A 14535-nucleotide genomic window follows, 5' to 3' on the forward strand; every position below is an offset into this window, starting at 1 on the left:
TTTGTTCCTGTTGTCATCTTTCCTTATGTAGTTGATTCCTTTCAAAAAATAAGTCTCAAGATTGTCTTTCACATAGTGCCTGATTTAAAAAAAAAACTTTTTGTAAGTGTACGTATACACCCGATACAACTTCCAACTATAAACTAAATCTATGTTGAAGGCTTTTTGAAAGGTCAGATAATTTCATATCGAGCAGAAGGTTGGAATCTTAAAGCTGTTTCCTCTGAAAGGCAACAGAAAAATAAAATCATAGTAAGGTTTTCAAGAGAAAAGAAAAAAATGTAGGAGAATTAGAAATGTGTGAAAGACTTAGTGAATTGGATTTAGGTAGAGAAAGCCAAAGTGGAAAACTGACACAGAGGACTTAGAAAGAACGAAGAAATGGGAAACAAGCAGATGTAGTTCATAGTCATACAGCACGGAAACAGACCCTTTGGTCCAACTTATCCATGCCGACTAAGTTTCCCAAACTAAACTAGTCTCACTTGCCTTCATTTGGCCCTTATCCTTCCAGATCTTTCCTGATGTCTTTTAAATGTTGTAACTGTGCCTGCACCTACTGCTTCCTATGGCAGTTCATTCCACACACGAACCAGAGAAAATGTTGCCCCTCAGGTCTCTTTTAATTTATTCTCCTCTCACCTAGTTTTAGACAAAAGACCTTTGTTATTCACCTTATCTATGCCCCTCATGATTTTATAAATCTCTATAAGGTCACCCCTCAACCTTCTATGCTCCAGTGGAAAAAAGTCCCAGCCTAACCTTATAACTCAAACCTTCCACTCCCAGCAACATCCTGGTAAACCTTTTCTGAACCCTCTCCAATTTAATAATATACATCCTATAAGCAGGATGACCAGAACTGTACACACTATTCCAATAGTGGCCTCATCAGCGTCCTGAATAACCTCAACATTACACCCCAATTCCTATGCTCAAATGGTCTGAGCAATGAAGGCAAGTGTGCTAGATTCAATACAGCGTGGAACTGGAGGAATTCAGCACGTCAAGCAGCATCAGAGGAGCAGGAAGTTGACGTAACAGTAATCAGTTTGGCTCAGTTTTGCATCATGCAAAGTTACTGCAGCATTTAAAGACAAAGACAGGTGACATTCTTGAACGTGTATACGAACTGAAGTAAACTGCCAGGCAGGATTCCTTTTTAAGGGCTGCATTTTGTTTTCACAGCAAAAACGTTCTCATTGTCAGTTGACTGCCGGTGTTACTTATGGCCTTAATACCCATTTTCAACTAAGTGAATGAGGTTATTAAAGACTACCAAGGAATTGTGATTGGGCCAATGAGGTAAGAAGTGGCAGATGGAGTTTAATGTCGATAAATGTGAGGTATTGCATTTTGTTGGAACAAACAAGGGTAGGACTTACACAATTAATGGTAGAATCTTGGGTAGTTTTGTCAAAGAGATCAAGGAGTTCAGGTACATTGTTCTTTTAAAGTTGCAACACAGATAACAGGATTTCAATCAGTAGATGCCTTCTTAACCACCCAGTTATGCAACTTTCAAAGAATTATGTACCTGAACCCCAGGTCTGTTTGACAACACTACCCAGGGTTCTACCATTAGTTGTATATCTGCCATGTAGGTCATTCAACAACTCAAACCTGCTCCTCCATTCAACAAAATCACAGCTGATCTGAACGCAAACTTGAATCTGGATTCCTACCCACCCCAAAAATCTTCCAAGCCCCTGCTTAACTGTAATCTGCCTCTGCCCAAAAAATATTCAGCGATTCTGCTTCCACCACTTTTTGCGTCTTATTCTTCCAACTCCAGCAGATACACAGAAACGAGGAGCAGCAGTGGACTATTTGACCCTTCCAGCCTGCTCCACCATTTGACGTGATCATGGCTGATCCTCTATCTCAATACCATTCTCTCTTCGTACCATCATGACACCTCTAATATCTAAATAAAACAATACAAGCTGAGCCTGTACAACAAAACCTCATAAGACAGCCAACACATTCGAGGTTATCAGTCTAGCAAATCTTCTCTGAACTACATCCAACACATTTACAGTCTTCTTTAAATAAGGTGACCAAAACAATGCAGGATTCCAGATGTGATCTCACCAGTGCCCTATGTAACTGAAGGTTAACTTACTTTTGTATTCAATTCCTCTCTTGACGAATTACGATACATCAATTTCTGCTAAAGGTGTAGTTACCACTGAAGACTGGATCAGGTAAAACCTAATACCTCTGCTCTCTTCCACCTGCCCTACCCCAGGCAAAATAATTTGATGACCCACTATCTATCAGACATTTGAAAAACAATTATGTTGGGCAGCAGCTGAGGGTTGCTGCTTCCAGCTGAACGCTCCCCAAATAAGTTACTGAGTTCAACTCAAGTTCTGCTTTATTCTTTCAGGGTACGTGGGCATTGCTTGCATGGCAAAACAAATTAATAGTTGTATTCAGCAGCACTGTAAAATATTGGCTTTTAACCTTCAAAATTGAATGTGACATAAAAGGTGCTGAAGCACAATAGTTTTCAAATACATGAGGTAATTTACAGATGTAGTTAACAATGTTATTCTGCAATGAATGTTCATCTCTAACTGCTTTTGATCAGGGTGCTCACAATGCCATTTCAGAACGCAGTTAAGAGTCACTTTATTGGCATTAACATTTCATGTATTTGAAAGCATTTCACAACACCACAGGATCAGGTTTGGAGTCCTATAAAGCATCTCTAAATAATGTATAAACAAATTATCCATGCTGTATGACTCTACAACTTCTCATCTACGAATTTCAATCCTAAAACACTGTGATAACTGTTCATAACAAATTAATAGCTGTGGTCACTCTTTAGAAACAGAGGCTGGGCATCTTCAGTTAAAATGGTAAGAATGTTTTGAAAGATTTGCAATATTGCATGCACACAGAGCAGAATATGGAAATAAAACAGGCACAACAAATTTTATTGATTGAACTGCTTCACTTAATTTCAAAAATGTTAAAACTTCCAAAATATGATCAACTGGCAAATTATCTAAAACATTGCTCATGATCAATTAATGACTAGTTTCTTTTCTGGTTTGCAAGTTTGCACAGTCTTTAAAAATTTATTCCACAGAAGAATTGAGTGGCTGGAGCCTACAACTACACTAACAGACGGCAAAGCAAACTGAATGGAAATGCTGACATATCAGTATCTAATTACAAATTTAATACAAAAAGCATGACTATAACTGAGGATAATTACTCAAAGGGCATGAACTGTGTAACTGGTGCAATATATTAATATATACTGTCTTCCTAATTCAAACCACAAGGCCACTGGTATAACAATTTTGACTTACAACAGTACTCAGCAACAGGACTCAGTTAGAAGAGCTCAATTTTGGTTGAAGTTTTAGTGTTCATCAATCAAAGGTCATCGGCACTGGCCAAGACTTGAGCACCCAACTCACTGCAATGAAAACCTTTCCAAACAGGTAAATACTTGAAACTTCATTTATTTTGTACCAGCTAGAATCAAACACTATTAACCCACTGCTCCATCCAATCAATTTCATCCATCTATAAATATTTATGCCCTCGAACCAACTGGCTAAATATATTGTTGGCACACAATTCAAACTGAAACCCAAATCCACATGCACGCAAACATTCATGAAGGAAAATGTGCACAAAAGGAGCTGCCCTGCCACACAGCAAAGTCAGGACAATTACATTTCTACATTAACTATCAACACTGTGCGAACATCAAATTGGCAGCTGACGTTTCCTGCAGCACACTGAGTCACCAAGTAATGGGAAACACAGCTGCATAACCACACTTTGCTTTAGGCTTTGTTACTGTGAAAAGCCAGGAAACAAATGCAGTAGTATCCGAGGACAAACTATCATAACAAAAATGAGAGGAACTAAGTTTTTTTTTCCAAATTTAAGAAAGCCAGCTCCTTTTTATACCCCTAAATTATTGATTAAACGCACTTGAAGTAGTACAGTAAGGTGGTAGAATATTTATTGGTGTTCGGATACAGTAGCACCACTGCACAGTGAACAAGTATTTCTGTATATTTTTAATGGCATCATACCATAGTGTGTCCCAAAAAGGGTGAAAAAGGAAAAAAAAACCATAAGTACAGGTGGCTGACACAGACAGGCACCCCATTAAAAATAAGCACTGCAATGCCTTAAGATGATCCTCTTAATCATAACTTACATTCATTTAAAAGTGAAACATGAATGTGACCTTTGACAGGCACACTTTGCACCTCAACTGTGTTCAAAAGGAAATTTGTGCTTAATGCACCATAATTTTCCAAGGAGTTTATATATATGGTTGCCATTAATTTACAGAAAATGGATCTATATCCCATTCTAGTGCTTTCCCCAACTCCCACTATGCACCGTTCTCACTCAAATTCAAGTTCAATAAATGCTACATAAGGGAAGACAGGTTTTTGTGGATAGAGAAATATCTGTTCCAGGCACTGATAGGGCAGACTGGCTGTCACCATTCTTGCATTTTATTTAACTGAACATTTGCAACTTAAGTATTCAACAAAAAAAAACACACCCCATTGGCACAATTTTCATTTTTCCCTCTAGCACACAAAACTCAGTTGAACAAGAATAAAATTACAACCTGCAGGGTTTTTTTTGAAAACTCTCAACATTAAAAACATATCTTTTCATTCTAGTGATTTTTCTTGTATATTTTTAAAACAAATTAATAGTTGCATTCAGCAGCACTGTAAAATATTGGCTTTTAACCTTCAAAATTGAATGTGACATAAAGGTGCTGAAGTAAAATAGTTTTCAAATACATGAGGTAATTTACAGATGCAGTTAACATTGTTATTCTGCAATGAATGGCATTAAGTCCAACTAGAGTTCCACTGTCATTGCAAATTTGTCTTCCATCTGCTCAGTTGCTTCTGTTGATTTGTAGTAAAACAGAAGTTAATATGTATGTCTTCAAGCTCATTTCTTTTGCCATCTAGTGTCTAAACTATACACACGTAAAAACAAATCTACAAATAAACCAGATGCTGCAACATTCGGTAACTCCATTACAGAGGCCGCCTTCATCAATGAGAATTCTCAATATTGTAGCAATGTTTTACACAGGACCTCTTCAGACAGCTTCAGTGAGTTTCACACAGGCAAGGTACTTCATTTGGCCTCAACATGCCAAAGCATGTTTACACACTGTACCATTATTCAATATCAACTTAGGCTCTTTCAGAACATTGTAGCTGCTAAAATATCGTGTCAGTGGTACCGAAAATGCTTGCACGCACATAACTCAAGGGAAATGCAATTACACCGGCCTGTATAATAAAAACACCACAAATTCAGAATTCCAAAACCAAACTATATGTTTATCCAATCAATTTTACCTGAATTAATAGATAACAGTGTTGGCACAGCAATTTAATGACTGTCTTCCCTTTTTCCAACCCACTTCTGTTGTTGGCTCATTATATGCAAAGGTGAGCTCCTGTGAAAAAGCTGCAGCATTGCATTAATATCCCATATCCCTAAAAAAGGAACTTACTATTGAATTGCTGAAGTTTTACATGACAGGGTTAGCACTGAATGCTTCCGGTTTGCTTCCTGGAGGTAACTGCCATTTAGTTGAGAATGCTGTCGCTTTGGGCAAAGAGATTGTGCTGCATAAAAAGGGAGGACTGGAATAAATGACAATGATGCATCTCTTATAAAGTATTGCCAGTTAGTTTAAATAGTTGAGAGATAATAATCACAACCATGAAATCTTGGGTCAGCATTAGCATTGTCCACTCCTCTGTACGTGAAAACATGAACTACTCCATGGCATTCAATTGAAGGAGGGGAAAAGTGCTGCACAAGTTTGGGGAAGTGGTAGACAATGGGGATAAGGACAGAAAAGACTAGAACAGAGATCTCCAATCTACTTGGGTATATCAGATTATGCTTAAAAATCCCGAAGGAAAGCTCGACAATTATAATTCCATTCCTGTCACTCAATGCAATTAAAGAAACAATGTTTCTGTATGTTCTATAGGCTATCAAAGTCTAAAATCAAGATATTATACAGCATATATGTTTGTGTTATCATGACCATGACATGGTGACAAGTTGTGTTTCTGAAACAAACTGGGCTTGCTGAGTGATTAGCGGTTTGGGTTTATCCATACCACAAGCATAGGTGTTTCGATACGATGGCTCACAAGAAATTTACTGTAAAACTGACTTTCAATACTTCTCCAATTAATGTTAAAACAAAGCAGAGACTTGTAATTTTAGCAATTTATTTTCTGACAGATCATCTGTCAAATCTAAATGCATTTCACAACTAAATCAGTTATTCCTAAGACTGCAGGATAACAATCAGCTCCATTTAATTGTGTAAATAAGTGTAAATGGCCATTTACTTTGGAAAAAAAAAGGAGGCAACGTCTGACGTGTTGAAGCTTAGAAATTTAAAACATATTATTGGTTTCGGTAGGAAATTCAAAACAATAGATACATTCTATATCTGTTCAATGATGACTATTTTAATCATCACTTCTCCAAGGGCTGAGGTTGTTGTATCAATATATACATACATTGAAGTGGACCCAAGAATTTCAAAAGTTATGTGCTGTTGATTCTGTACAACTAGATGGTGCTTATAAGCACAGCAATATTAAACAGTGGAACCAGTGTACTGCAGTAATATAATATGAATGAGATACCCAAGTGCTTTTACAATACTGTAATTCAAACCAACTGTTTAAAGAAGACCATAAGCCTTTAGGAGTGAACAACAATCAGCTTTGTAACATTGATCAAGCCCCCTCTTTCATATATAGGTTTTATTCCAATCTCGAACCCCCTTCTTGGTATCTTCATATTTCATAGTGAACAGTTGGCAAATATTGACATCCACTTCTTAATGGTTGCACAGTAGCACGACACAGATACAAGGTTTGTAAATGTAAAGTGAGACACAGCCATAAACTATACAAGTTATATGATGTGCAATGTATCACAAGAAATCTTTCTTTGGGCATTTTATCAGTTTGTTTTTAGAAGTATTCTCAATTTTTCCATAGATCCTGAATTGAGATAAGTTCGTTCTGCTCGAATTTCAAATCTGAAAAGCATCTTGATCTCTCAACTAATGGAACTCTAAATCAAAGGCCTAGAAATGCTAGAAACTTAAAAAGGAGGCTAAAAATATTTACTGTGAAACTGCAACATCTGTGATGCACTGTTGCATCATTGTGCTAATGAACCATCAGCATCAAATGGAATGTGACTTCAGGGAGAAAACAGGTGCGAAAAAGTGCATTGTCTATTTATACCAGTTAAAGTGATAGAGTCATACAGCATGGAAACTGGCTCTTTGATCCAACTAGTCCACACTGATCATGCTCCCAAACTAAACTAGCCCCACCTGGCGGTGTTTGGTCCAAACCTTTACTATTCATGTACTCATCCAAATGTCTTTAAATGTTGTAACTGTACCTGCATCCACCACTTCCTCTAGCAGTTCATTCCACACACTAACCACTCTGAGCAAAAAAAAGTTGCCCCTTATGTCCTTTTTGAAATCTTTCTCCTCTCACCTTAAAAGTATGTCTCCTAGTTTTGAACCTATTCACCTTAGGGAAAAGACCTTTGCTATTCACCTCATGATTTTATAAACCTCTAAAAACCTTCTCTACTTGTGATGTAAATTTCAAAGAATTATGTAGCTGAACCACTTGGCTTCTCTGTTCTACAACATGACTCAAGGTCCTAACATTAAGTGTTACCCCTCAATCTCCTATGCTCCAGCAAAAAAAGTCCCAGCCTATCCGGTTTACCCTTGTAACACTCACGCCACATTTCCAGCAACATCCTGGTCAATCATTTCTGGATCCTCTCCAGTTTAACAATATCCTTCCTATAACAGGGCAACCAGAACTGCACAGAGAGACCTCACCAACGTCCTGCACAACCTCAATGTGATGTCCCAACTCATTTACTCAAAGCTCTGAGCAATGAAAGTGGATTAAGTGCCTTCTTAACCACCCTGTTTACTTGTGATGTAAATTTCACAGAATTATGTACCTGAATCCCTAGTTCCTTCTGTTCTAAAACATGGCCCAGGGCACCATCATTAATTGTATAAGTCCTATTCTTGTTTATTTTACCAAAATGCAATACCTCGCATTTATCCAAATTAAACTCCATCTGCCACTCCTCAGCCAAGTGGCCCCATTGATCAAGATTGGTTAGTAATCTCAAATAATGCAAAGTGGGAACTCTTTAAAATTTCTATCCAGCTTCAGAATAAATTGAATCAAAACTACAAAAATAAAATCAGCACCTGGCCCAAATATCCAAAATGGTCATTAACTTACTGAAATATTTTAACAGCCATTTCAGACTGCATTTCACACAAAAACTGATCCACTATGCTGTTCTCCATTGGGTCACATTTTTGGTAAAGCATTGACTAAGTTAAAAAGGAATTACCCAAAATAAGCCAGGAAGATAACAATGCTATTGCTTGCACTTTATTTTTCTTTGAAATTTGAATAAGATAACTCAATGATGATAGCTCAATGATGATAGCTCAATGATGATAGCTCAATGATGATAGCTCAATGATGATCTCTTCCTTTGGAATAGGAAGGGGGTAAGGCAAAGACAGACAAGCATCAAGAGCACAGGGTTTGGCATAAGATTAAGTCACTTTCTGTTTGCCCATGAGTCCAGTTTTTACTCACAATGCAGTATATACATTGATAGAGCCTCACAAAATAAACAACAGACAAATGCCTAGGTATCTCTTGTCTACCCATGTGTCAATGTGCACAAATGACACCTACTTTTGTACCCCATTTGCATCAAGTTCCCACTTCCAAAGAAAGTAGCTTCCTGGTAAACAGTTCAAAGGGTGAATAAAGTTGGACTTTTTGCCTCTTCTGACACAAAAAAAATCTTATCTTTTTCTTGAATAACAACCATGTGGAACTTTTTCAGGTCACATATTCACACTGATCTTTTCAAGAGTTTATCTTGAGTTACATTTGGCTAGAGTAGGGCTGAAACAAAAACATTACTCTGCATTCAGTCATGCAAGTGAATGTAAAGGAGTATTACCACTCCAAACTTTGCTAGTATTGCAATATACTGCCATTAAATAAACATCAGGAGGTTTCAGCACCCAAGTGATCATCTTCAAGCCTGGGACATGTCCGACATGCAGAACTGTCTCAACTAACCTGCTCCTCTTCAAAGTGGAATTGCAGGTGACTGAATCTGCACACTGACCTGAGCCTGACCTACCACAGGTCTGAGAAGCCAGATAACAGAGCACAATGATAAAAATGCAGAACAAAAGAACAAATAATGCACCTAACTGGATGATGAATGTACAACCAGAGGCTGTTTAATAAAATGTAGTCAAGCAGAGTTTTTACTCAACTACCTTCCCGCTAATCAACAATTTTGTTTCCATGTTTTTCTAAAATAAAAATTCCCTACACGTAGTCCACAAAATTCCTTGGAGCCCCACTTCCAAATTCCACAACCTCCCCACCCCAAATGCTGCTTAATTGACTTAAATAAAAGGCAAGTGAAAAAATAATAGACAGCAAGAAATAAGTATATAAATTGGTTGACAACACGGTGCAAATGTTAATGGTGCTACTTTCTCGTTTCAACATTCTTAAAAGGATTAAAAACCTTCAGTTTAAGAGTTTGAAAACAAATCCACCATGGTTGGAACTCTGATAATCATTGTTTTGTCACGTGTGGTGTGCTTATGAAGAGGAGAAAACAAAAATCACAACTTGCTTGGATTTTCCAAGCAAAGAATGTATTTGTGGTCGGAGGAACATATTAGCTTTTAAATGTACTCTTAATTAACAACAGTTTCAATAGAGTACCTTCAAAAGCACACTACAAATTTAATGCCGTGCTTCAGGTATTTCATATTCCTAACAGGTTTCATTTCAGATGCAATATTCCATTTAGCACTATTTGGTTTTTAGACAATAAAAATGCAACTCACACTTACTCCCTTTACTCTAATGTCTGGGAATAAGACTTTAATGAAAAAAATCATTTGAGTGTTCCAAAGAAAATTATTTCTGAACCACTAAATTATTACAGCAGACAATTCTCGCAATGTGACATCATCTGCTTGAACTCCACTCAAAACCCAAGGGAAAAACATGGTAACACTGAACAAGTGCATGAGAACAGTGTGTAGGCAACAATTTCTGACAAAGAGGCATTACATATGGCCTAGTTAGGACTAAGAGAGATTTACTGTCTCCAAGTCTGGTGACATACAAAACACGAAAAAAAAATTCTCAGGTAAAAATCAGACTTTTTTTTCCTTTTCAAATGATTGAATTCAGGAGAATCCATAAGCAACTGCTCAGATGTGACACGACCAGCTGGTTCCCCATGTTTCCGAGGAGGAGTGACGTGGAGGGGAGAAGGGTGACCAGGCGGTTGCCAGGGTTACAAGTAGTCAGGAGGGCGATGTTAAGGCTGAGCCCCTGCAGTGGCTGGAACCGGCGTCCCAAGGGTGTTGGTAGCAGAGATGACTGGTGAGCCAGCAAGAGGTCCCAGTGGTGATGAGGTTGGCATTGCAGAGATCCCTGCATAAATACATTAAATAACATGAGTTTTCAAAAGCAGTAATTGTCTTTTTAACAGATTTTGGTCTGGTGGTCTTCAGCTGAGAGATGTGCCCCCACACAGCTACTACAGAGAACTATTATCAAATACCAAGTTTGCTAAATACTGACCTGACATCATACTGGCTGAGCTGATTGGAGTGCTACCAGTTGGCATGTTAGCACAGGAGCCCATTCGGGTCTGGTCTTTCACAATTGGATCTACAGGACAGAAAAGAATCATATCTGCAGTAGAAGCATTCACAAATCTTTTTCCATTTATCTTTTCTCAGATGGTGAACACGTATCTAATACAGAACCCCACCCTCAATCTACAACAGACAAACAAACAAAATAGCCCTTAATCTATTGTGTTTTTAACTGGCCAAAGTTTGTAAAATGGTAACCAGGCTAACTTCCTTTCAGCATTCCCACATGCACCCTGCAATTGTGCTTTCACACAGTACACTGTCTGAGAAGTGAAGATTAGTTTGGGGATATGTGGACTAACAAGAAGAGGTGTTCTGAACTCCAGTAGGAAGAATCACAAGATTTAAGTCCTAATAAGTAGCACGAGGATTACTTACAAAAATAAGGATGCTCCATAGCTTCTCGTGCCGTTAGACGTGTTTGATGATCATATCGTAGAAGCTTATCCAAGAAATCCAGTGCTTCTGAGCTAACCAAGTGTTGATTTTCACTATGGACAAAGCGTTCCCATCTTTTACGAGAATGTCTGAAACAAATAATAATCTTTTATGTAGACAGTACACAAAACAGTCTATTTCAACACCAAAAGTGCTGGCTACTGACCTGCCCAGAATGTCATTAAACCGAGGGTCCAGCTCAATGTTGTACTTGTCAATATAGTCATACAGATCTTCTGTGCCTAGCACTTTGGCTATTCGCACCAACTTCAAACACAGAGAAGAAACAAGTTAAACTAACTTAAGGAAGAGATTAAACAACAGTCACACCATAACTGGAATTTAAACAGCAACTAAAAAACGCATCTGACTTTGAATTTTGCTAAAATGATAAACAATAGACAGAAGAAACTTCCTTGAGTTGTACTGAGTTTGATCATTATGGTAGCACTGAATTAATATGTTGTACTTAAAAGTGAAACAATTTATTTAAATTCAACACAAGGTTTCACAATTGTTTCCAATTCAGGATTCTCCAATTCCGATCAACATATTTCTTAAACAGACATTTATCAAGTCTTTAGAAAGACAGAAAACAGTGATATATTGGTCAAACTTTTGGCTACCTATCATAACACCTCACATAACTCAGTGTTCAAGTTTGACTAAAAACTACCCTGTGAAGCTCCTTGTGAAAATTCACAACATTAAAAGTGCATGTAAATGGAAGTTGCTGTTTGACTTCAGAAGAATGTCTCCTATTGCATCTTGCAGGTCAAAGTCCAAACTGGGCAGTTATGTCTGTGTGTTGTTCAGTAGTTGCCATGAAGACTGCAGCAAATTTCCATTGGTCATAATCATTTACAAAGTGTCAAATTTTTCCATCTCTGTGATCACAACTCAAGGCAAAAAAACAAATAATTCAACAAGCAGATACACAGAGAAATGTGCAGGTTCTTTTCAGCTTGATAAGCTACAATAGTTAAAATGTCTTATTCATTCAGATCGAACCAGTGACTTCCTAGAGAAGTGGTATTTTTAAAAGAGAACTAATGTAGTATCCTTTTCTACCAGCAGATGGGGATGGCTTTCCACATGATTTGTGAAACCTCCAACGCAGCACATCATTTCAGCAGTTTTGCAAGTAGGTTGCATTACCCACTGCATTTGTCCAGCATGGAAGAAAAAGAGCCTTTTGCAATCTCAGACAGCAGACATGACTTGTACCAACGGTAGTAGCAACGGCAAGTGTAAAGATTGAAGGCAATGTAGGAGGGTGTCCGCTTCTTTGTAAAGTCAACATTAGAAATGCACTGAATGCGTTTTAAAAATAGGCTGTTGTTTATAGTGAAGTTGAGCACTCTTACCTGATCGTAATTGTCATGACCATGGAAGAAGGGCTCTTTTCTGAAGATCATGCTAGCCAGCATGCATCCTAAACTCCACATGTCTAGGCTATAATCGTACATCTGCAAGGAAGCAAAACTAATATTCAAGGAACTGTAGGCTGTACATTTAAAAGGAGCACACTATTCAAAATACTTTACTTCAGCTATTTTCAGAAAATTTTGAAACGCCGAAGTCAGCGGGCACAACAGTAACGTAACATACAAAGGAGCTCTTTTAGTTACAAGAGATAGATCCATTAAAAGGTAAGTTTCCTTCCCTTTCTCAAAATACTTACTGGTTCTTAGACAAAAAGCTTGAATCAAATTGAAATTCAGGTGCTGAAATCATTCTCAAATAAACTAGTTGCACACAAGAAAATTACAAACCATATAAAACATCAACCAATTTTACATATGTATTTTCGATTTTCTCCTCTCTCTTAAGTTGATAAGATTTGTTGGGATTTGGTTGCAATAGTGGTCATTCACTGAGTCTACAAGAAGATTAAGTAGACTGCTATGCTCGATAGGCCACACACATCCAAACATTTTAACTGGGATAACAGTAGTCTTCCTATGGCAATAAAGCTAAATGAAGTTAATAGCTTAAACTCAGCATTGACCAGGATTGAGCCTGAAGCACTTTTGGCTTCATAGTTTGGCTGGTCACAGAATTAAGCATTATAAAAAGAATAACTTGCATCTATGTAGTGTCTTTCACAACCTCAGAAGATTCTAATATTCCAAACTGCTTTATGACAACAGGAATACCTCCAAAATGCTCTCACTTCTGCACCATAGGGAACTACAGCAATGAATTTGCATAAAGCACAATCACAAATAGGAATGAAATAAACGACTAAATGTTTAGCAGTATTAGCGAGGGTGATACATATATTTGCTGGACAGATAGCAGGAAAATAACCCCATGCTTCTATGCCTGGGATGTGAAACAGGCCCTCAGTTTATCATATCTGAAAAACAGTACAACTATGCTGCATTCTCTAAAGTAGCCCTCGAGAATATAAGCAGAAATTATGCACCTAACCATCAACTACAAATTGAGCAAATAGCCTTCTAAGTCAGCTCTGTGGTAGTACTCTTATCAAAGGATGTAAGCTGATCTATATTTCCTTCTAATCTAATTCCATTAACTATGTGCAATAACATCTCTTCTCCTTCCAGCAAAGTGTGGACAGGAATCCCAACCATAAGATACCTTTTCAGAATGAAGACTGCATTGAACTGAACGACAAAAGTGACTATAAAGAAAGGTTGTTATATATTGCACAATAAAGTTGCTAATGATGAGCATTTCCAAAAACAGATGTGTCATATTTCCGATGGAATATGAACAGAGTGCGTACAGTTTTGGGGATTCCTAAAATGCAATCTTGCTTCATAATAATCATCAGATCACAGAGAGAACAGACACAGGATTGAATGAATTGATCTAAAGTGTTATGTTTTCTCCATCATCTCAATTCTAACACTGCAACCTCTGTAGAAGCCTGAGAACTTCATCTGCTATCATATTTTTGTCCATTGCACATTATTTGAATACATCAACATAAACAAAGTACTATGTAATATCCAATCTTCTCAATCTATCAAAGTGTCTTAAAATTAAAACCAGCCTTGATAAAAGAAACAGCTCAAAAAAGTATTCTCTCCACATCCTCAAAGCACGAAAGGACATTCTGCACCCACCCACATCCCCAGACTATTTATATTCTGTGGAAGCCCAGCAGGTCTGGCAGCATCTGTGAAGGAGAAAACAGAGTTAATGTTTTGGGTCCAGTGACCCTTCCTCAGAACATTCCAGATGCTGCCAGACTTGCTGAGCTTTTCCAGCAACTTTGTTTTTGT

General features: G+C 37.7%; 1 protein-coding gene across 8 annotated transcripts in view; it reads right to left on the bottom strand.

The window, feature by feature from the left end:
* Nucleotides 1-3980: 3980 nt before the first annotated feature.
* LOC125461204 (casein kinase II subunit alpha) overlaps nucleotides 3981-14535 on the bottom strand; it is a 92306-nt gene continuing 81751 nt past the window's right edge. For all 8 annotated transcript variants that reach the window (XM_048549706.2, XM_048549704.2, XM_048549707.2 and 5 more), the window contains 5 exons: nucleotides 12646-12747; nucleotides 11445-11545; nucleotides 11219-11367; nucleotides 10764-10853; nucleotides 3981-10613 (listed from right to left, as the gene is read on the bottom strand). In XM_048549706.2, coding sequence (XP_048405663.1) covers nucleotides 10498-10613; nucleotides 10764-10853; nucleotides 11219-11367; nucleotides 11445-11545; nucleotides 12646-12747 — 558 coding nt within the window. In that variant the 3' untranslated portion in view covers nucleotides 3981-10497. The remainder of the gene's footprint in view (nucleotides 10614-10763; nucleotides 10854-11218; nucleotides 11368-11444; nucleotides 11546-12645; nucleotides 12748-14535) is intronic.

The sequence above is a fragment of the Stegostoma tigrinum genome, chromosome 19, assembly GCF_030684315.1.
Source record: "Stegostoma tigrinum isolate sSteTig4 chromosome 19, sSteTig4.hap1, whole genome shotgun sequence".
NCBI classification, from domain to species: domain Eukaryota; kingdom Metazoa; phylum Chordata; class Chondrichthyes; order Orectolobiformes; family Stegostomatidae; genus Stegostoma; species Stegostoma tigrinum.